The 24546-nt window shown below is 42.0% G+C and overlaps 1 protein-coding gene across 6 annotated transcripts in view; it reads left to right on the forward strand.

Annotated features, from left to right (window-relative positions):
• Positions 1-8637, forward strand: part of POLD3 (DNA polymerase delta 3, accessory subunit) — a 182468-nt gene extending 173831 nt beyond the window's left edge. For 5 of the 6 annotated variants that reach the window (XM_060303685.1, XM_060303684.1, XM_060303687.1 and 2 more), the window contains 3 exons: positions 643-755; positions 1877-1955; positions 6483-8637. In XM_060303685.1, the coding sequence (XP_060159668.1) occupies positions 643-755; positions 1877-1955; positions 6483-6685 (395 nt within the window). In that variant the 3' untranslated portion in view covers positions 6686-8637. The remainder of the gene's footprint in view (positions 1-642; positions 756-1876; positions 1956-6482) is intronic. The other variant, XR_009564915.1, reaches the window with a different exon arrangement.
• The last annotated feature ends 15909 nt before the right edge of the window (positions 8638-24546 follow it).

A 24546-nucleotide genomic window follows, 5' to 3' on the forward strand; every position in this document is an offset into this window, starting at 1 on the left:
GATGAAAGGTACTCACATTTGATATAATCTGAGGATTATCTCCACTTACTTGATCTTAAGAGAAAATGTCTGGCCCTGAGTGGTAAGGTAGCATGGGATAGTTGGAATAGTAAGGCTATGGAATCAGACTGACTGGGGTCTAAAACTTCCTGCCTCAGTTGCAAGCTCTGTGCCCCTGACAAGTTAACTAACCTCTCTGAACCTCTGTTTACTCAACTCTAATGTATGAATAATAGTATTAGTCTCTTAGGTTTGTTGTGAGGATAAAGTAAAATAATGTAAGTGAAATACATGACACATGGTAGATGATCAGTGGATATATTTTTTTTTTGATCAGTGGATATTTATAAAACAACTTCATACTTTGACTTATCTATAAAAGTAGAAGCTTAGCTAAGATGATCTCTAAGGTATATTCCAGCTCTAATAATTCTTGATTCTTTGATTCTCTTTGTATGAAAATTAATAAAATATGTATTTTAAAGATATTTATAGTTATATAATTGCAGAGTCCTTGGTTGTCTTGAATTACTGCTTGCAAAATACCCTTTGTTGGACATGGAAGTTTAGAGAGCCAGTGGAGAAGGCATTGTACCAGACACTGCTGTAGTTCTCTTATCTAAGCTTGTTTCCTTATTTCAGTCATACTAGACTCTCCTGGGGCTCATGAAGCTGAGTCACCATCCCCACCTCCTCCTGCTTCTCCATCTCCTGAACCAGTGCCGAAGACTGAGCCAGAGCCTCCTTCTGTCAAGGTACAACTTTATTGGGATGTGTCCTTTATCGCCCAAGGATAAAACTACTCTGCTACGTTAGTTCGCTGCTGTACACTTCACAGATGTCAGTAGCCGGCTCCTGTCTCGTCCTGCTCTCCTCTAGGTAGTGCAGAATGGGCATTCCCTCTCTTCTCACCTGAAGAGGGAGTTCAGCCATAAGGTGTCATCTCAGGAATGTGGCCAAAGTCAATCCTGGGAGCTCTTTTGTTTTTCATTCCCTCCAGCTTTAGGGCAGCTGTGCCACTCAACTCCTGTTGGCATTGTGCAAAGTGAAGTCTTGCAGCAGAGTGTGTGAAAGACAGAGTAGAACAAACAACTTATGCAGATTTGTTGCTCTTCAAGAAAAGGGCTGCAAATGGGGAAATACAATTTTCAATGATCTTCATCTGGCTCTTGTCTGATTCTGTTAGTGTAGATAATGAAGGACTGAGAAGATGGGTGGTTTTTTTCCTTTATGAATATTAGTTTTCCTTAATTCATTGTGATAAGACTCATTTAAATTTTGCACTGATTTCCTCATTAGCTGAAGAGAAAATGGGGTAGAAGACCAGTGGAGAGAAAAGGAAGTTGGTATAAGTAATACCTTTTGATACTAAATTAGACAGTTGTAATGTTGCAGTGCCAAGATTGAACTAGCAGGTATCCACGGCAAGGGTGGATGCCATGGAGACCTCTGGTCTGGTTTAGAGGCCTTCCCTGAGTGCTTCCATAGTATCTGCTGTGGCCTTCCATTAAAGCCCTTACCACAATGGATTGCAATGGTCTGTTTTCTTTGTCTCTCTCCTCCACTAAGGCCCTTGTGCTATTGGTCTTTTTAACCTCGACGCCTGCACTACCCAACAAAAGTTTGTTGACTGAATGAACACAGTTCTTTGCTCAACATGCTACTTTTCTTCTCACAATGAAGTATCAATGAGTGTAACTTGTCTGTGGTTGGGCTGATCCCCTAAAGGGAAATTTGTAGATAACTTGTTTAACTTTTTATCGTCATAGAATATTGGAGGGTGATTGTTATAGAGTAAAAAACTTTTGTTATTTTTCTCTGTAGCTTGATTGGTCAATTTAATGTTGTATCCTCTGATCTTCCTATGATCTTTTAGGGCTCAAGTGGAGAAAACAAAAGAAAACGAAAACGTGTGCTAAAATCTAAAGCCTTTGTGGACGAGGAGGGCTGCATAGGTAAGAAAATTTTTTGACTCCAAATCCAGAGATAGAGTTATTACCATGGAGAGCACCTTAATCCCTTACAGAGCAGGGTGCCTCAGACTTTAATATGCACATGATTCATCCCCAGGTGGTGCTGGGCTGCTTTCCTGTGGCCCACACTTTGAGTAGTGGAATATAGGGAACACTACAACTAAAGTCAGAATACCTGGGTTTCTGTTTGGGTAATATGCTTGAGATCTTGCATAAAAGTCACATCATCTCTGGTGGGGAGTTTCTTGATCTGTGGAGTGGAGGGAAAATACCATTTTGCCTACATGTGGGATTGTTGTGAAGATTCATGTGAAGTAATATATTTAAAAAACACTTTCAAGATGGAAACCACAATACCAATTTTAAATCATAGACACTGAGAAACATTTGGGTTTTTTTTGAATGTTTGTTTTATACATTTGAACAGTGGAAAAGAAGCTCCTATAGAAGACTAGACTCTGAAGAGAGTGTCAAGAGTCTTCTTTGTGTTTTGTCCCATTTGTTCTATAGAGGGGTCTGACTCTTCCAAATCACTTCCTTTATGTTTCCTGCTTGTAAGCCATGTTAGGTAACAGCATGTGCTTTTTATGGAGGCCTAGAGGGAAATTAGAATTCAGGCCTCAAGTCATTGCTTGATTCTTCAGCCATGTTTTAGCTTGTTCTACCACGATTGACCGACTTCTGTGGGGCTTTTAAGATTTAGCACTTGAGGCCCGATGAGATGTTCAGATCCTGGTACTGTCTTTTGTGTTTGTAAAAAGTTGTGGGTTTAGGCTCTTCAACCGCTTGCTGGTGAGATAGCCGAGAATTGTCATTTCTCCTTTCCTGTGGCACCTGCCACACACTGGCTCTCCTAGAGAAGTATTTTTTCCCTTTCTTGATTTTCCTTTTCTGGTTCAAATTTTTGTCTTAAAAAGATTGATAGACTCTGAAGAATCAACTTTCCCTAGGCAATGTGGTTGTTAAAACTAGTGAAGGGGGCTTCCCTGGTGGCGCAGTGGTTGAGAGTCCACCTGCCGATGCAGGGGACACGGGTTCGTGCCCCGGTCCGGGAAGATCCCACATGCCGCGGAGTGGCTGGGCCTGTGAGCCATGACTGCTGAGCCTGCGCTTCCGGAGCCTGTGCTCCGCAGCGAGAGAGGCCACAACAGTGAGAGGCCTGCGTACCGCAAAAAAAAAAAAACAACAAAAAAAAACTAGTGAAGACCTTTCATCAGTCTCGAGCCCTCTCCCATTCCCCACCTCCCACTCATCTGAAAAGGCCTCTGCCATTTTAATTGTAGCATGTGATTGGGAATAAAATTCCTTACACAGGAAATTTCTGTCTTTTCAGTGATAACTTTCTTGTGCCTATGAATTCTGGATTTTGGTCTTTTTTTGTTTTGTTTGTTTTTTGCTGTTAGTCTTCTAGTAATGAATTTCAAGCCTCTTGGTTTGACTGTTAATGGTAATTTACATATTTACTGTTGAATTTTTAATTCTTTTTTCTTTTAAACTTAAGAGGACAAAAGCATCAGTGCCAGTTTTTCCCTCCTGCTACCCCAAAAGAAAAGTGTCAAAAATATCTTTATGGGAGTTCATTGGGAATTTGGGGCTAATTACCTATTGCTTTGTTCAAAACATAGTACTCAAGTTTTGGCCAGGTATGGGATGTGAACTTTTTTGTACTCCTGTCTCCAGACAGGACTATTAAGAGCCTTGGATGCAACAATGAAAACTGTGCTCACATAGCCCATTTTTTTTTAAGGTTTTTAGTCCAAGGTCAACCTAATGAATCTTGGCTCCTGTAACCAATAAAGGAGTTCTGCTTTCCTCTCTCTGCTCAGACTGTTCCAAATGTACCAGCACAGGGGGCTTCTCCTGTCCTGTGCTGGATGGGGGTTGGTCTGTGGGCTTAAAAAGCTGATCTTTCCCTTTCTGTGAGTTTACTACAGGGACTGGGGAGTTGGGCCCCTGAGATAAATTTGGGGTGGACTTCTGGACAGGGTGGATTTCTAAGAGCAAAACAGTTGAGTGGAAAAGAATTCTTCTACCCATGCAAACTGCGCTTGTTTTTATGGCAGCCCAGAAAAGTGGTGTGTTGTTCAGCTAAAATAAAGGTCCTGTATTTTTAAGTTGAAACCTCCTTTGTTCTGTAGTTTGAAGTAGCCACAGCTTTGAATATAGAAATGCTCCTTTTAGCTCTTAAGGTATATACAAAGTGTTCTGCTTAAGAAATTCTGTTGGTGCTGCCCTGACTGGTTTTTAACTCCCTCAAGCAGTGCATTGCACAGAATCGGCAATGAGACAACCAGTGGTTAGTCATGAAATAATGAGCTAATTGATGCTGAAGTTTAATATTACAGACATGCCACCATTTGAATACATAATATAACTTATGGAGGAGCAAGTCTTGTCTTTTCTATATCTGTAGGTGGCTCTTTAGAATTCCCTAATTTGAGATATTGAGTAAATAACAGCTCATAATTTTGTTCTAAAATCCAGTTATGTAATGCTTTGGAAGTTGCATCAGGATGGGGATGATGTTCTGGGATCATAATTGTTGAACTAACAAGTATACCATGGAAATTCCTGAAGTATCTTAGAGCAGCATTTCTTAAACTTTGTTGAGTAGATGCATTACTTGAAGATCTTGACAAAATTCAATTTCTGATTCAGTAGGCCTGGGTTAGGACTTGAGATTCTGTGTTTCTAATAAGCTCATGGGAGATTCTAATGCCTCTGGTCTGTGGAGCCTTAAGATCTTCAAGAACGCTTAGTATATATTTAAAGCTTACTAATGTTTTTTTAGCCTCTTAGTTGACAGGGGTCAGCCAAAGTGACTTCTAGGCTGTTGAAAGTAATGACAAATCCTAGGAACTCTTAGGGAGGGGACTGTTGATTATGCAACCTTAATAAGAATAGATGAATAAGGTGAAGGAGTACTCCACTGGTTATAGCCAGTTGACCTCCAGCGTGGCCCATTGCAAGAGGAAAATACAGCACTGAAGAGTGCTTGCCAAAGACTACTGGGTGTATTTGTACATTTTGTAGGGCAGTATATCACCTTTTACAGGGGAGCAAAGAATGGTGATTCTCACGGTGTGGTCCCCAGACCAGCAGCATATCAGCATCACCTGGGAACATGTTAGAAAAGCAAATTCTTGGGTCCACCCCAGACCTATTGAATCTAAAACTCTGGAAATAAAGCCCAGCCATACATGTTTAAATGAGCCTTCAAGTAATTCTGATACACATTAAAATTTGAGACTATGTAAGTGACAGACTAGGTATTAGAACACAGGTGTATTTGATTCCAAAGCCTATGCCTCTAGAACAGTTCGGCGGATATATTTTATTAGAAAAAAATGATCAATAATCGAGAGCTTAAAACTATCACTGTATGTTAGTGGGAAAAAATACCTTTCACTTTACTCATTTGAATATTATGCATATTAGGTTTCTCTATTCAGCTAAGAAAAGGTGTTTTCCTTTTTCCATCATTTGCTGAGAAAGGATTTAGATGACGTTGACTGTACAGCTGCTGCATCTCTCTAAAGTCACAGGAGGGTGGCATTGTACTGTTTCTTGCGGTTGGTGTGTGCACTGCAGTAGTATTGAAGAGACCCTCATCAGTTCTGGGACATCATTGTTGGAAGCGATTGTCTACCTGTGCCCTTTGGGGCTTCCTTATAGTGACTCCTCACTGGTATAATTTTTTTTAAAGTTTCCAGTGGGGAGGGATCAGTGAATTTTATTGGTAGGAGAAAAGGCGCAATACACCCTTGGCTGACAGGGAGTAAAAACACTGGGAACTTTTTCTCATTTTATCGTTGTCCTTCCTTAAAACTATCAAGTTTGTCATCTGACCAAGTTTGCTTGAGATAGTCATTCTTCATGATGTAGACCATTACTAAATCCTGGGTCACTGAGAACCAAGGACTGAATAGTTGAGTAGCTAATCTCCAGTTCACAGTGGGTGACATCAGGATAGGACTAGCCAGGAGGGTCCATGGCAGTGAGTCTGGCTAGGTAGGATGGGGACTGGCTGGTAGAGCAGAGCTTAAGACCAGGAAAACCAGTGATGGAAATGGCAGGCACTGTGGGTCAGGGAGGTGAGACTGAAGAAGTCAGTCAAAGCATGGAGGTAGAAGTAGGTGTTTGAGATGCAGACAGTTCTTATGTAGAGCTCAGCAAGTTAGCTAAGCATAGACCAAGGCCCAAATGCAGGATTTGGGCAACCACATGATAAAGGCCCACTTAAAGGCATGGGGCATAGCAGTGACAGAGTAAGGGTGAATGTTGATTTTGAGCCCCAGCTAGAGGCTGTGTGAGCTCAAAATACTGCTTCCTCCCTGAGGCGGGATCTGATCTCCCAGCGGGATTGAGCTGCGATGGTCAGTGAGCACACCTCCCTTGGTCAGTGGGTCTGAGGGGATTGGAGTGAACCAGACATCTCATTCTCTCTCGAGAGCTGTGTTCTAAATGACTCAACCCACTCATATCCCATTTTTTTCTTTATTCTTCCAGTAACTGAAAAGGTCTACGAGAGTGAATCCTGCACAGATAGTGAAGAAGAGCTTAAGATGAAGACTTCCTCTGTACATAGGCCTCCCACCATGACTCTGAAAAAGGAACCCAAAGAGGAACGAAAGGGCCCAAAGAAAGGAACTGCTGCTCTGGGCAAAGCCAATAGACAAGTGTCCATTACTGGCTTCTTCCAGAGGAAGTGAACTGCCATCTCTGTTAGGTCCAGAGATGTGGAGTGGTCAAGGGACAAGACCAAGACATACAGACTCTCACTTACTGTGTAAGTTCATCCAGTACCTCACCTCATCTTTATCAAAAGACTGTTTTTCCATCCTGTGAGGTTTATACAGCTTCTGGTTTTCAACAAAAAGGAAATCACCTGGAAGCAAGAGGCAAAAGAATATTTCAAAAGCTGTTATCTTCCAACATTTTTTAAGCACAATTTTGACCTGTCCAGGAGAAGAATTCATTCCAAAAATAAATTGGAACAGGTTTCAGAATTATCACTGAAGCCGTTAGTGGCTAATCCACTGTGCCCTACCCACCCTGTGCCCTTATCCATCCATTTATGGCTCAGGAAGTGATCCTCCGTGTTCTTTTGTATTTTGTGGACTTGTGTGGGTATTCTTTTATGCCTGAATTTTACTGGATGTGTTTACCACTTCCCCATCCTCCCTTCCCCACTACCAAACTTTTGTGTGAAGCATTTTCTGTAAGTCTTTTAAAACTTGGTTGGACTAAAGGCTGAAACAAAAATCTCCCGGTAATCCTCTTTTCCTCCATTATGAAGTACACTGACACCTGGCCACAGACCAGCACATTACTTGTGTTCTAGCCCTTTCACAAAAGCTCTTACTCTTGAGCCCTTTATTCGCAATTAGTGGTTAGGGAAAAGCCTCAGGCAGAGCACAAATAGAAATGTAATGATGCATTCAACCCCACCAGAAATTACTTAGAGTCAACATTGATGACATTAGAGGACTTGTCATGGTGCTGACACAGGCTGTGCTTTATACTGCACTTTGTGATTTTTGTCTCCTCCTCTCTCTCCCTTTCCCACTCTCAGTACCTAGAGAGGGAAACCCATACAGTGAAATGAAGGCTAAAAAGAGAAGTCCCTTCTTACATGCAACGTACAACAGTTAAGTAAAATTTCTCCTTTTCAAGGAAACTGAATGTTAGAAACAACAATTTTCCAGGAAGGTAATGAGGAAGAGGTAAAGCACATTGTCTATTGATGCTGCTCCTCTGTATTTTTAACTTCCTCACATGATTAGAAGTACAGGCTCCCCAAGAAGAGATGGAGAGACTGAGTCATTGGTAGATCTAAACATTTTCATTTGTTACTTATGGAAAATCATTTATTCCAGTGATAACTTGGAAGCACCTCCCTTTATGGCTGGACAGTGAGCTCAGGGGATGGAGGTGGTGTGGCGGTGACCTTGCACAGTGAGCTCTGGGGAAAGGAACACAGGCTCAGCTGCTGGAGTGACTCATGACTTAACAGACGAGGGACGTCTGACTTGCTTCTTGCTCCTTCTGCCTTCGCCTGGTGTATGTCGTAAGTGATGCAGTCAGCCGTCTACTGTTTAAGGTTAGGATTGTGACTGACCTTAGATTAATAGGAGCTTCTTTAGCAACTGTCACCCAGGGCCCTCCAGCCAGGCACCCCATGGACTTGATTAAAACCAGAGGTTTGGGAGATTAGTCCCAGCATTGCATTACGTCTACAACTTGAGAAGGCTGAGGCTTTGTGCAGCAAGCTGAGTAAAGGTTGACACATTCCAAACTCCTTTCTTTTTTAAATGTAAAAGGATGGAGAGAAGGATGGAAAGGCTGGATTTAACTTTACAAAAAACTTCTGGAGAGGAATCCCTTTTAAATGGTTATTTTCGCCATTGCCTCTAGTCATTTTTCTAAATAGAAATGGAAAATTAAAGGAAAAAAAAGCAACAATCCAGCCTTTTAAAAAAAAATTATCATGCTGGGATCTCTAATTAAATCACATTTTGAATTGGAAAACTCTGGTGCTGGTGGAGTTCTGTCTTTGCAAGCATAATGCAAATCCTGTGGTCACTGTGCCCAGTATGCTGCCTACACTCTGAGCCGTCTGCAAGGCTTATTGAGTAGTAAGTGCTGGCTGTTTCCTTTTTGTAAAAAAAAAAAAAAAAAACTCTACCATGTTATCCACATGAGTTAAATAAATTTGAGAAGTTGTTTTAAAACAGTGCTTCAAACTGATTGTCTGATGAATCTGTTACTTGACAGGATGGCAACAGTGTATGCAGTTATTTAAACTCTGAACAGGAACAAGGCTGGTTTTCAGTTTATATTGTTAAAACTGCATACCCATAGTCTGAGATGGACAAGTTATTTGCTGTCTTCATCATTTTTTCAGTCCTGTGGGAAATCTTAGATTCAGCCAACCTCATTTTTTAGTTCCTTTAGAAGAAAATCTAGTCCTGATCTTGCACATTGTGTTAATCTGGCTTCACCACTTGCTGGCTCTGTGACCTTGGGCAGATTTCTAAACCTCAGATTCTTTATCAAAATAAAGCTCAAACAAGTTACCATGGGCCACCAAGAGTGAAGTAATGTGTATACAGAATAAATTCGGCACACGTAGGTGCTCTGCAAATGATGGCTTTCTTCTTGATGTCATAAATGATGCAGTCAGCCACCAACTTCCTGAAATGTTATCAAGGATATGACCCAGATGTTACACTCTTTCAAAATATTCATTCTGGCTGTCAGTGTGGTCAAAGAGGGAAGATAGTTACCTTATTTTATGAAAGGTTTTGGAGAGTATATTTTCTTACTGAGAGAAAGTGAGATTCGTAGATGGCTATATTTACTATTCATTAAAACATTTATTGCGTATCTCCTATATGTCACGCTTCTGTCCTGAGCACTAGAAGGTAGAATCCTAGAATTTGGCACTTGTCCTCAGGAACTAGTGGAAGGGACAAGAAAGTAAAGTGAAATCATAGCATCACATGGTGAGTGCAATGATAAATAAGCGCAGGGTCCTCAGAGAGCTCATGGGGGGGGGTGTTGAGGACATCTTCCTGAAGGAGAGAAAGCCAAGCAGTTTTTCTGAAGGATGAGTAGGATTTTACCAAGCAAAGAGGAATGGAAAGGATTTTCCAGGTAGAGGAATGTGACTTTTGGGGAGAAATGGACTATTAGAATTTGGGAATAGGGAGGGAAATATATTGGGAAGTGAAGTTGGGGTCCTGCTAAGGAGTTTGGATTTTATTTGAAGACTACGAGGGCCAATCAAAGAATTTTAAGAAGAGTAACATTAGAAGTTGATTTTTATTTCAGCCTGACAGCTGGCATTTTCTTTGATTTTGTGTGCCATATAGGGAGTGTTTCTACCCATGCTTGCCCATCGTATCTTAGTTCTAGTAGTATTCAAATTAAAGTTCTAATGGAATTAAAGAAAAATGTTCTGGCTAAAGTAAGACTGCTTAATTCTGGCAGTCAGGGTAGGCAGTTGCAGTATTTTCCCTTGCCTCCCCCCATCAAAGCAGCTTTCTCTAGCAGAAATGATTTCAGTTTTTTAAAAGTGAGTGGAACAGTCCTATTCCTTTTCTTTGTTTCTCTAAGAAGACATTAGTTATTATACAGGAGAGAGCTGAAGAGAAGGGCCATATAAGGAAACGAAATAGTTGCTCCAGGACCTGAGTAGAGTGAGTGCATAATAATGTATTTGCCAGAAACGTACTCTGTGTCAAGACTCGTTTTGGTAAACTTGTCTCCTTTCATTGGTTCCGGGATCTCAGTATGCTGTAATGCAGCTTTTTACCACCACAAAACATTCTGGGGCTGCCTCGTTTTGTTGTGAGAAGGCAGTATTGCTTTTTGAGTTATTACCCTGGCGGCTCTGTAAATTAGCCCATGCTGTCACTATGCCCTCTCTGAAGGGCACGTTGTACCCAAATGACTGCATTTAGGATGGACTCTTGCCACTCCCTGCTGCGTGACACTTCTCACCATTTGTATCTGTGTCCAGTTTTTTTGTGTTCTTAAGTGTGGGCCACCCACAGATTGCCACCCAGGCTCTTTAGCCTGAGAAACTTGGGAAGGCTTCTGATCCAAACCCACCTTAACTCTAGAATTCCCCCTCATTTCAAACCCTAAATATCATGTGGCTCCTCTGCCACCTCTCCCCGTTTTTCTCATTTGCTTTTGCCAGACTCCTTGTTTCTTGAGGCTTCACTTTGGCTTCTCCCCCTCTTTTTTTTTTTTAATATTCAAAGTTCTTCACAGCTAGTCCTTCTATAACTTCTTTTTTTTTCAGTCTTTTAAGGCTTTCTTTCTCAAGGTTCTTATGTCGTTTATTGAACTGCTCTTGAAGAATGGAAAAACCACGTTGTTTAGCATCTACTTTGGGTCATTCAAATCCAGAGGGTCAAACAGTTGTTGAATACTAGTTATGTTTAGTCCTGGATAAGATACTTGAGGGATTGCAAGAGCTCAGAGGCTATCATTATGGAGTGGAGGACAGGCACACTAAATAGCATTAGATAGCAACTGAGATGATGCTTAGATGAGTGGTAAGAGGGACTTAATTCAGAAGAGAACCTGGATAATCATAATGGGCGAAAATTTATAGTCCTGTGTAAAGAATAACAAAGAATTTAAGACAAGAAACAGGCTAAGGAAGGTTCACCATTTTAGTGGATTTTTAAAAAAATGTTTATTTGGCTGCACTGAGTCTTAGTTGCGGCACGTGGGATCTTTTGTTGCAGCATGCGGGCTCTTTTAGTTGTGGCGTGTGTGGTCTTTAGTTGTGGAATGCGGGCTCCTTTAGTTGCGGGACGTGGGATCTAGTTCCCTGACCAAGGATCGAACCCAGGCCCCCTGCATTGGAGTGCAGAGTTTTCACCACTGGACCACCAGGGAAGTCCCTTTAGTGGATATTTATCTAGCTGTTTGAACATCACCATTTACACAATCATTGTATAAGTAAACCATGATAAAGTGAATCCTTAATGGGGTTATTTCTGCCCTACCTTAAAAATGAGAGTATTGACAAGATAGCAAGCAGGTACCCAGTGTTATTCCAAAAGGCAGTTTACAGGATCTACATACATTGGATCAGCATGAATTCAACTCAGTTTTGCACACACTCAACAATTTTGACATACTGGGGAAGCAGGGTGCTGTGATGGAAATAACACAAGTTGGGAGGCAGAGGGCTCTGGATTCAAACCCTGTTTAAGGCACTGAGCTTAGGTAAGACACTTATCCTCCGAGAACTTGTTTCCTCATCTTTAGAATGAGCTACACCATCTACCTTAAAGTGTTGTTTTCAGGCTTTAATGAAATGTTGCATGGGCAGTCAGTCTCTAGTATTCTGACATATATTAAGCTAACGCAAAGCAGGAAAACTCATATTTTTTTGCGCACCTACTATGTACCAGACACTGTTCCAAGAATGTTAAAGGTATTAGCTTCTTTTTTTTTTTAATAGATTTACTTTATTTATTTATTTATTGGCTGCGTTGCGTCTTCCGTGGCTGTGCGCGGACTTTCTCTAGTTGCCGAGGGCTTCCCATTGCAGTGGCTTCTCGTTGCAGAGCACAGGCTTCAGTAGTTGTGACACACAGGCTCAGTAGTTGTGGCACACGGGCTTAGTTGCTCCGCAACATGTGGGATCTTCCTGGACCAGGGCTGGAACCCGTGTTCCCTGCATTGGCAGGCGGATGCTTAACCACTGCGCCACCAGGGAAGCCCCTAGCTTCTTTTTTTAATTGAGGTATAGTTGATGTACAATATTAGGTGTACAACATACTAATTCACAATTTTTAAAGGTTATATTCCACTTATAGTTATAAAATATTGGTTATATTCCCTGTGTTGTACAATATATCTTGTAGCTTATTTGTTTTATATTAGTAGTCTGTACGTCTTAATCCCCATCCCTATTTTGCCCCTCCCCCCAGATATATTAACTCTTAATCCTTACAGCAACCCTAAGAGACAGGTACTTTTATTTCCATTTTACACATGAGGAAACTGAAGCAGAGAAATAGCGAAACTTGTTCAAGGTCACAGAGTTAGCAAGTGACAGAGCCAGGATATCAATCTTGACAATTTGGCTTTAGTGCCTGCAGTCTTAACCACTGTGCTATACTGTTCTTGGCTATATATTAGTTCACATTGCCACACCGCCCAATGATGATTCATGTTCGTTTTTACAAGTGAAAGTACAACTAAGTTGTTCAGATCCCAGATTGTCAGATTTGAAGGTGATCTTAATGTTTATCTAACTCAGCCACCCATCTGCTGCATGAGTCCTCTCTACAGCATCCCTGCCACATGGTCTTGAATCTGTAAACAAAGATTCAGTTATGTCCAGTATACCATACTTACTAAATTACAAAGTTAGATAAGTAGACTAATAAACGTTAAGAAGAAGGTAAAGAGAGGCTAGAATAAAGTTTTATAATTAATTTTAGATCATCGGGAAACTCTTCTGAACAGAGCATAGTTCCCTAAGTAATCCATTTGGTTGCTTTTAGTTTAAATCAAGAACACTTTTTCCTTGGAAAAGATTGTCCAACTCTTGGCCTTGCCTTTGACTTAACCTTTGTAAGAAAATCAAAAAGAAATTTGGCATTTTTTGCCCTATTTAAGCCATGCAGGTAGTAAAGCGGCCTCAGGACACTTGTTAGCCACTGATTGCTCTGAATTAGGCCAAGGGAGTCTTCTCAAAACCAGGTTTTCCTAAAAGATATGTGAAAATTACATAAATACAGCATAATCATGGTATTGTGCTTTTTTATTCTCTCCTGGAATGGGATGTACAGGAAGCAGAACCATTTTCCTGAAAACCATAAAGCCTGATGGGAGTGTTTCCCTTGTCCCTCTTAGTTATATTCCAACTTTACATGGTGCTTTACTTCATCCTATTTCATCCTTGTGATAGCCCTCAAGGTTTTTCTCTCCCCTGTTTTGCAGAAAACAAGCGTAGGTCATTTAACGAGTATGCCTAACACCTCACATTAAGGGAGTGGACCAGGGCTAGAACCAAGGTCTTCAGACTTCACAACGTGTAACTTTTCCACTGTAGAGCAACTGCTAAGAAGAAGAATGTGTTGGTCTACTCATGAGTTTGCCTTGAATGACTGCTTACTGATTTGCTCCACAACCATGGTGGCTGCTGTGAAAGATAAAAGAAAAGCACACGACAAGTTCTCTGCCTTCCTGGAACTGACAGTCATTGGAAAGGCAAAATGTGTGCGTGTTATGCATCTCACAGACTTTTGCCAAAAGTTTCTATGTGCCCAGCACTGTTGTGCTAGATGCTGGGAGATATAAAGATGAATTTCTTGCCCTTGAGGGGTTTACTATCTAGTGGAGGGAGAGACATAGATAAATAATTTAAATGTGCTATAATGATACTATAATATTAGTGCTTACCATGGGCCAAAATTTGTGCTCAATCCATTTTCTCTAATCCTCACACTTTTCATCTACACATGAAGATAAAAGAGGTTCAGAGTTTAAATGATTTGGCCAGTAAGTGGCAAAGGTGAGATGCATTTATTTTTAATAATAAATTTGTAACAAAAAATTGGAGGAACTGGAATACTCAAGTGGTTGTGATTAGCAAACCTGTATAGGAAGCTGACTTCCTGTCACATGGTGTGTGAGCAAACATGGAGGTTGGAACAAAAGGAGTTAAATGAATTACACCTTTAGAATTGTCAATCCCAGATAGGGATGATCTCACCAGTGGTTCAGGCACTGAATCTTTTGGTTACAAGCCCCCGCATCTGTCTTTACATAAGGAAAACCACACCAGTGGACTGTACATTAGGCTAGGAGACTATGTCTTTCCCTCTGGTTGGTGTTCCAGCTGGCCGGGGAGGAGGGCCAGAGTTTAAACTCCAGGCTTTCTGACTTGAAACCTATATTCTTTCCACTCCATGTCCTTCCCTGCCTAAGGGTGAGCCCAGGGAAGGGTTGTCTGTGACTACCTCAGGGATTAAGGATTCACAGAGGATGAAGTGCTTAAACTGAGAATAGATGTTTGCCAAATGGGAAAGTGAAGGGCACCCCAGGCAAAAGGAACAGGACATACTACATAAAAGACATAGACACATGAGAAAGCACAGAGTGTTTAGGGAGCTATAAGTGGTTTAGTGATAGACGGAATAGTGGGTTATGAGACAAATAAGTAGGTAGGGGCCAGATCACAGAAGTCTTTGCTAAGTAGTTTGGACTTCACTCTACAGGCAATAGGAAGCCATTGAAGAAGTTTAACATCTCAGATTCGTACATTAGAAAAATCACCATTTGTAGCCTGAAGAGAGAATCACCAGTATGAAATAGGTCATAAAGGCCAAATTGCACCTGCATCTTGAGACAGAACAAGCTGAGGAAAAGCTTGTTCTATCTCAAGATGAACAAGTTTGAGGTTGGATTTAGTTCAGTTTTAGGCAAATGATTCTTTTGATCCCCTTGGAAACTCAGGACAGGAGAGAATTGGGAGTGACTTCAAATGTGGAATGATTAGCCTTTTGCTGGTTCATCTCATGCTTGGAAATCCTCTGGCTCTTGCCTGAGCCATGGTCCTCGTTAAACCATGGAGATGGGATTGGTTCCACGGTTCCACTAAGTATCCATGTAGGCTGTTCTCTGACGCACGAACACACACTCTGATTTAGACCTGGAACTGACTGCATCTCCCTGGAATTCTTTGGGCCAAAATGACCCATAGTCCCAGACTGGTCAACCAAACTCATCCTATGAATAATGAATAAATATGACTAAAGTCATATTTATTGTACACCTGTTCCATGCCAGGTGTTTCTGTATACTTTATCATTTATTCCTCACAATTTTGTGAAGTGTAGATATCAGCCCAATTTTGTGAATTAGGAAATGAAGAGAGGCTACCACCAGGCTAGCATACAGTAGAGCTGGGAGACTTGAGGGGCAGACTGAGTGTCCCGTTGTCATCCACTCCTGACATGAGTTCTTTTCCAGTGGGGTGGAGCGCAGTAAGCAGTCTTGCTTATTGTAACTAGGGTTCACGTCAGGCACTCACTGAACAGCCATTATACTTGGGATTGTACAATGATATGATTCTACTCTAGCAGTGAGTTCTTGCTGCAAACTCCTAAACTCACCCCTAAAATAAGGGACCAGCTATCCTGAAGCCTCTGCATGAAGTCCCCCACCCTTACTTAGAATCGTACATAACTCACAACATGAATTACGTGGCTTCCCAACCAGTAACACGTTAGTAGCAGCAGAGCGGCTAGAGAGGGTCGCTTTTTGCTCTCAGCAAGTAGTTGTCACTTCTTGGTTTTGTAGAAAGTACTTGGATTTTAGAGACAGATTGGAGCTCAGTGCCCATTCACCAGCAGTGTGACTTCTCGAAAGTCACTGAACTGCCCTGAGCCTCAGTTTGCTCATCTCTAAGATGAAGATAATATCTATGTCAAGATTAGTGTGAGGATGAGAGATCATGAAATGTCTGGTTCATTCATAGTGCTTGGTCAGGAAATGATTACTATCATTATTTTCAAAGCAGTGCTTTGGGCTTTAATCTTCCCTATGTGAGAAAAATGAGTTGTCATCCTTCATTTGTTTGTTTTTCAACTAATCTTTATTAGGGTACCTACTTTATGTTATAAACAACACTTTGGACTATCAAAACTGATGTTCTGCCAAAGTGAGGAGGGAGTGTTTCAATGGGCAGCCTTGTGATCTGCTCACCTGTCCAATTCATGACCCCCTTGATCCACCAGCACCCCTCCCTCTCAGCGGGCTGCTGTGTCATTCTGCATATGTTCTGAACTCTTGTTTCAACCACGTTTCTACTTGAAACAGTTTTGAGGAAAGTCAGTGGTCTGAGTGCACATTCGATTTCTCCAAGTACAGGCATCAGAGGGCGCCTTTATAAATGAAAAAATAAACAGATCTTCGGCAGTGAAGAGGCCTCGCTCTGCTTCGCCCAGGGATGGGGGTGGGGTGCTCAGGCAATAGTCACGCCTGCAGTTTGAGCCCATCTGTGTTTTCTGTCCGCCTCCTGAGTACTGTCCCCTTGTGGTTTGCATCATTCCCAGACACAAGCCAACTCCAACCCTCCTCAATCCACTTGGTCAATAGCTGTCTTATTTAAACACGCCCCCTCTCTCTTTGGGCGCCAGATGTGAAGTTTCAAGGCAGTAGAGGCCAGGCTGGCTAATGCTGGGACACCTGCTTTAGCAGGCAAGCCAGTCAGCTGCTGCTTCTGATGATGTTGGCCCTTTTTCACGGACTTCATGAGGGTTTCACCCCACCAAGCACACACACAGGCAGCTGAAGGAGCCTCATAAATTATGGTTTTGTTTGTTTACTTAGGGCAGGCAGCGTGGTGTAGTGGAAAGAGCCTGCACTTGGAAGCAGAAAACATGGGTTTGAGTCCTCACCGGTTTTGTCTTTAGAGCATCTCTTTCTTCATAGATATCACTATCTCATATGTTATATAAGTGTTGTTTGTTTATCTGCTTATCTCCTCCACTACAGGTAGTTAAGTCCTAGGAGGTCAGGGCCTGCTTTGGCCATCGTTCTATCTCCAGCACCTAGGACAGTGCCTGGAACATAGTAGGCTCAAGATTTTTTGAATGAATGAATGAATTCTAAAACTGCCTCTTCCACTCACTGGCCATGTGACCTGGGAAAAGTCATTTATCTTCTCTGGGCCTTCATTTTGTCAGCTGTAAAATGAAGCCATTAGATCTCTATCCCTGATGCTCTAAGATGATAATAATTCATTCATTTAAAAAATTACCTTGGGACTTCCCTGGTGGCGCAGTGGTTAAGAATCTGCCTGCCGGGCTTCCCTGGTGGCGCAGTGGTTGAGAGTCTGCCTGCTGATGCAGGGGACACAGGTTCGTGCCCCGGTCTGGGAGGATCCCACATGCCGCGTAGGGGCTGGGCCCGTGAGCCATGGCCGCTGAGCCTGCGCGTCCGGAGCCTGTGCTCCGCAACGGGAGAGGCCACAACAGTGAGAGGCCCGCGTTCCGCAAAAAAAAAAAAAAAAAAAAAGATTCACCTGCCAATGCAGGGGACATGGGTTCAAGCCCTGGTCCGGGAAGATCCCACATGCTGTGGAGCAGCTAAGCCCGTGTGCCACAACTACTGAGCCTGCGCTCTAGAGCCCGCGAGCCACAACTACTGAGCCCGCAAGCCACAACTACTGAGCCCGCGAGCCACAACTACGGAAGCCCACGCGCCTAGAGCCCGTGCTCCACAACAAGAGAAGCCACCGCAATGAGAAGCCCGCGCGCAGCAAAGAAGAGTAGCCCCCGCTCACCGCAACTAGAGAAAGCCTGCACACACAGCAACGAAGAGTAGCCCCCACTCGCTGCAACTAAAGAAAAGCCCACGCGCAGCGATGAAGACCCAACGCAGCCAAAAATATATAAATTTATTTAAAAAAAAAAATTACGTTGTGTCTCTGGGCTGGGCACTCTGCCAAGCCCTGACACTACACAGTCATGAGCAAGTCAGAAATAGAACCTGCCCTCATGAAGTTTTGAAAGGGAAAGGAAACCAAATAAATTATGGCGTAAACAGGTATTGAAGGACCATTGTGATAAGCTTTATGAAGGATCTGTAGCAGGCACTATGACAGAATGTAATGGGGGGACCTAACCATGTTGGGGGTCGTCCGGGAAGATAACCTGGTAAGAGTGACATTTAAGCTTAGACTTTACGGATAAGTAGGAGTTGGCCAGGCAAAGGGGGTACAGGATTTCAGGCAGAGGGAAGAGCACACGTGAAAACCCTGGGGGAGGAATGTCTATCTCCAGCACCTAGTGACTGCACAGTGACTGACAGGGAGGTTGTACCCATGATGAGGCCAGAGAAGTAGGCTGAGCCAGACTGTTGGGAAGCTTGAGGCTGTGGGAAGGATTGTGTCATTCTAAAGGCAGAGAGAAGCCATGGAAGACAATCCGTGTCATTACAGAGAGAGCCCTAGTGCAGACAAAAGGGAAAGCTGGACGCCCTCCTTACACGCCTGTCCAAGATAATGGGCAGATTTTACCCCATTTTATAGGTGAGAAAATAGGTCCAGAGAGGGCAGGTGACCACTGGGCAAGTCAGTGGCAGAGCCTCATCTTAGACATTTCAGTCCACTCCTCTCAATACCCTATTGCTTTACAGAGCTGAGAGCTTTTTCTCCCTCTAAAATCCTCCAGATGGCTAGGATTTGGACCTAAATACCTTGTAATAGTAACTCTTACTGAAAATTGAATGTCTCATAAGCCACTTTTAAGCAAGTCTGATAAGAGACAAACTTCTCCTGAGCATTATGCTTGCATTTGGGGTAACTGCAACCAAATCTTTGATGTATTTTAAGTTATCCTTAGGATCGATCCTAGGAATAGAATTACTGTGTCAAAGGATATGCATTTTTTATTTTATTTTATTTTATTTTATTTTTTGCGGTACGCGGGCCTCTCACTGTTGTGGCCTCTCCCGTTGCGGAGCACAGGCTCCGGACGCGCAGGCTCAGCGGCCATGGCTCACGGGCCCAGCCGCTCTGCGGCATGTGGGATCTTCCCGGACCGGGGCACGAACCCCTGTCCCCTGCATCGGCAGGCGGACTCTCAACCACTGCACCACCAGGGAAGCCCAAGGATATGCATTTTTAAGACACATTGCAGACTGCCCCCTCAAAGCTTGTACCGATTTGATGTTCATTGTCAGTACATGAGAATGACCTTCTCACTGCTTCAGGTAACATAAAACTGAGTTGCCATGTGTATGGCTGATTTATTTTGTTGTGCAGTGGAGGCTAACAACATTGTAAAGCAACCATACTCCAATAAAAATTAAAAAAAAAAAATGAGTTGCCAGCCATACTTAATTTTCTCGCTTAGAGACAGGAAATACAACAAGACTTTGACAATTTTAATTGAGGAAAGAAGATGAAGCTTTAGAGATGGTGTCCAGTGGAGGCAGGAAACTCCCCAAGGCCTAGGAGGAAGCCGAAAGTTACCTCACATGGGGTCGGGTCATTTGCTGACAGCAGGGCACTCCTGTGCAGCTGCTGCTGCTCAGAACTTGGTGTGGTTCCTGGAGACGTAAGCAGAGGGTCTATGAAGCCGATAGAACCCTGTGGACTGGGGACATTAAAAGTCCTGAGAAGGAAGAAAAAACTCCAGCAGAAGCTAAGTCGGTAGGGAGAGCAGCATGAGTTATCACTGCCAGCAGATTGGAGAGAGTATCATAATGGGCTTGGTAGTTCACCGAGTGGGGTCACTAACAAGAGTGACCCCAAGAGTCAGAGATCTTGCCGGTCATTTCCCTCACTTGGCTGGTGTGATAGACCTGTATCTTTATCTCCTACAGGGCCTTGCACAGAGTCCTTGCTCTGGGTATGTTTCAGGGCCAAGGGGACTTTTCAGTAATTTGCTGTTAATTCAACAAATACTTAATGTGTTAGGAAGTGGAAATAAAGTGAAGATTAGGATGACCGTGGTTTGTGATCGTGCAGAGTTTACAATCTAGTGAGGGTTAACTATAGGTAAGAACTAATTACAATATTTAAGAGAAGGGCTATGAGAGAGAAGTACAGGACATCATAAAAATATATCAGAAGGGGCCCCAAGTCCAGACCTGGTGGATATGGTAAGGGTGCAGGGTGAATTCCAGTGAGGACAGGGACTGTGTATACCTTGTTCACTGCTCTATAACAGTACCTGCTACATGATGGGTCCTCCATAAATGTTTGATGAATGAATGAACAAAAGAATGAGTGAATAAAGTTATGCCAATATCTAAATTGGTAAGACAGAAAGGATAGAAGTCCAAGTCAAGGATAGAAATAATGTTCCATACAGAGATAAAGGCAGTGTAAAGGCCTGGATAGATTAAGAAAATAGTTCAGTGTGGCTGAAGAAAGTCAAAGAAGCTCAGAGTGGCAGGATTCAAGGCTGAAGAGGTAAAAGGAGGTCTTACGCTAAGGAGTTTGGATTTTTTTCTTAAAGGAAATAAGAAATCAAGGAAAGTTATTAAGCAAGGAAGTGATATAATCAGATGATAGTTATTATGTGTCAGCTGTATATCAGAGACTTTACATATAGCATCTCTTATTTTCAGAACAACGTTACAAAATATATATTATCCCCTATTTTATAGATGAGATTATGTGGTTTACCTAAAGTCAAATAACACATGTGGGATTGAAATCCATGCCTGTCTGAATCCAAAGCCTGTGTATTCTTCCCATATATCCCACTGCCTCCGTTGTGTCTGATGTTCTCACTTTCATTTCCTGTTATGGACAGTGCCCTTCACCTGGTCCTTGGCTCCAAGAACACCATCCTTTAGCCAAGCATGTCACTAGCTGGTTAGGACAACCCCAAGCCTACAGGCTGGGCCATTACTGTGTGGGATGGTGAGAGCTTGTGGCTTCAGATATGATTCTTCAACTGTCGATCTGTTTGCCTTTTCCATCACATCTGTCCAACAGAGATTTTAACACACTGTAACATAACTGCAGTGATAAGAATCATTTGTGACGCTTCTGCAAATGCTCTACGCACTAAGATCAGGAATTGATATGTATTACTTCTTTTCATCTTAACAACAACATTTTGATTTAATTATTATAAGCCTCAATTTTCTCATGTCAAAATCAGGCTAAGAGAGTTTGACTTGCCCAAGATCACACAGTTAAAAAATGGCAGATTTCTGCTTCTGGTCACACAGAGTAACTGGTACTGAATTAGCCGTCCCATCACGAACAACTACAAAACTGGATACAACATGAAAAAATTGTTTTCAGACACTGGACAACAGGCAAAGTAGGAATATTATCCCTAATAGAAAGAAAACAAATATGATGTGCCTCATTATCACCCAATTTGGAGACATTTTCTAGACGCTGATGCAGGGAAGGGGTTGCTAAACAGAACATTTGTTAAGAAGAAGAAACAGAAAGTGAAGTTCAGGGTTACTGTGGCAGCTGAAATTTGCAGGGCAGGGTTTCATAGACTGGAGCTGCATAGCAAAGGAGCTCCAGAAGTATGCATAGGTGTCCCCGACACATGCAGAGGAAGATGCGCCATAAGGCCAGGCAGGGAACAACTACTGGAGAACTGTGAGCTGAACAACTACCACTGCATGCAGAGAGCTAAAGTATGGCTGAGTTGTAACTAGTCAGAATATAGATGTCTCACTGGGTACTCCGCACATTCAATAGAACTCTCAGAAAGACCAAGCCTTAAGGTCAGGGCTAATCTAGCCCTAGAGTAAAGCCTACTCTGGACGCACACTCACAAACACCAGCCTCAAAAGGATCAAGCTCATGCACAAGTAAATTATCTGCCCGCCAGAGCAAAACTCAACACCCCATTAAAGAAGACAACAAAATTCAGACACCCAACAATGTAGCATCCATGATGTCCAGCATAAAAATAAAATATTAGTAGACATGCAAAGAAGCAGAAAAATATGACTCATAACCAAAGGAAAATAATGTGATAGAAACAGATCTGTGAATTTTATTAATGTTGGAATTAGCAGACAAGGAGCTTAAAATAGTTATAAACGTGTTCAAGGCATTAGAGAAAAGTATAAACATAATGAGGGCAAGTAAGGAACCTCAACAGAGAACTGAAAGTTATAAAAAAAGACAAATAGAAACGATAGACTGGAAAATATAATAATTTTTAAAAATGTCACTGCTTGATCTATGGATTCAATGCAATCCTAATCAAAATCCCAGCAAGTTATCTTGTGGACATAGACAAAGAGATTTTAAAGTTTATTTGGAGGCTTCAAAGATCCAGAACAGCCAACAATATTGAAAGAGAAGAACAAAGTTCAAAGTCACTATCTGACTTCAAGACTTACTATAAAGCTATAGTAATCAAGACAATGTGATGTTGATAAAAGAATAGACAAAAAAGATCCATGGAACAGAATAGAGAGCCCAGAAGTAGATCCATATAAATGTAGTTAACTGATATTTGACAGAGGAGCAAAGACAATACGATGAAGCAAAAACAGTCTTTTAAACAAATGGTGCTGGAACAGCTGGACCTCCACACACAAAAAAATGAATCTAGACACAGACTTTACACCCTTCACAAAAACTAACTCAAAATGGATCATAGACCTAAATATGAAACGCAAAACTGTAAAACTAGAAGATAACATAGGAGAAAACCTAGATGATTGTGGGTATGGGGACGACTTTGTAGACACAACATCAAAAACACAATCCATGAAAGAAAGAATTGATAAGCTAGACTTAATTTAAATGAAAATTTTCTGCTCTGTGAAACACACTGTTAAGAGAATGAGAAAACAAGTCACAAACTGGGAGAAAACATTTGCACTAGATATATCTGATATAAGACTGTTATCCAAAATATACAAAAAAACTCTTAAACTCAACAGTAAGAAAAAAAAAAACTCAACAGTAAGAAACTGAACAACCCAATTTTTTGAAAAAGTGGACAAAAGATTTAAACAGACACCTCACCAAAGAAGAAATACGCATTGAAATAAACATATGAAAAGATGCTCTATATCATATGTCATTGGGGATTTACAAATTAAACAATGAGATACTACTACACACCTATTAGAAAGGCCAAAATCCAAAACACTGACAATACCACATTCTGGCAATGATGGGGAGCAATAGGAATTCTCATTCATTGCTGGTGGGAATGCAAAATGGTAAAGCCACTTTGGACAGAGTCTGGCAGTTTCTTACAAAACTAAACAGTCTTACCATAACAAGCCAACAATGGTGCTCTTTGATATTTACCCAAATCAGTTGAAAACTTATGCCCACACGTGAAAATCTTATGTCCACACAAAAACCTGTACATGGATGTTTAGGGCAGCTTTACTCACACATGAAGTAAAAACTAACAGAACTGGAACTTCCCTGGTGGTGCGGTGGTTAAGAATCCGCCTGCCAATGCAGGGGACATGGGTTCAAGCCCTGGTCTGGGAAGATCCCATATGCTGAGGAGCAACTAAGCCTGTGAGCCACAACTATTGAGCCCGTGCTCCACAACTACTGAAGCCCGCATGCCTAGAGCCCGTGCTCTGCAACAAGAGAAGCCACCACAATGAGAAGCCCACGCACCACAACAAAGAGTAGCCCCCGCTCGCTGCAGCTAGAGAAAACCCACCCGCAGCAACAAAGACCCAACACAGTTAAAAATAAATAAAATAAATTTATATTAAAAAACCCCTAAGAACTGAAAAAAGAGATAAATCCACAATTTAGAAGGATATACAATGATGAGGGCAGGCCTTCTGGAATGGCAAAGTAAGAAGCTCAGAAAATGCTCTTAAAAAAACCAAAACTCAAAAAACCAAAACATCAAAACTGGACAAAATTGTCAAAAACAAAAATGATCAAAGGCTTACAACAAACTGAGAAGTATTGATTCATGAAATATTACTGAACCTTTGGTAAGAAACGTAAGCAGTCTGTGACATCTTAGCCTGTGGCTGCTTCTAACCCTTTCCCCTCACACCACCACCCCAGCTCAGTCATTCTGGTAATTGTTCTACAGGGAGAGGCAAGCCATGAAAAACTGCAGCTTTGTTTCAGGAAGGGTCTCACTTGATTTGGAGCAGAGCTTGAAAAACCCCATGCCTGGGGCATTGAGAGAAACGGTAGCAATCTTGGTGACAAACAAACAAACAGGGAAGGCCAACAACTCAGGTAGCCCGATTTTGAGGTGTTGGTTGGGGCAAGCAAAGAAATTTAACAGGGATATACGAGGAATGAGCCAGCTATTGTGGGCCTTGATAAGCTCCCAAACAGTTCCAGCAAAGCACATGTGCAGGAGAGACCAAAGAGTGCTCTGGCTATCTACATATTCCTGGTAGAACTTGAGGCCATATATGCAGGTACAGGGGACATGAGAGTGCCCAACAGACTTGTAAACTGCCAGGATTTTGAATGTGCTGTCTAACCCATACATTAGATTCATCACAGCCATTGAAGAAAACAAAAATCTTATGGGCTTAAGGTGTTTGAGTGCAAACTGTAACCAGTCACTGATTGACT

Source organism: Globicephala melas, chromosome 8, assembly GCF_963455315.2.
Source record: "Globicephala melas chromosome 8, mGloMel1.2, whole genome shotgun sequence".
NCBI classification, from domain to species: Eukaryota; Metazoa; Chordata; class Mammalia; order Artiodactyla; family Delphinidae; genus Globicephala; species Globicephala melas.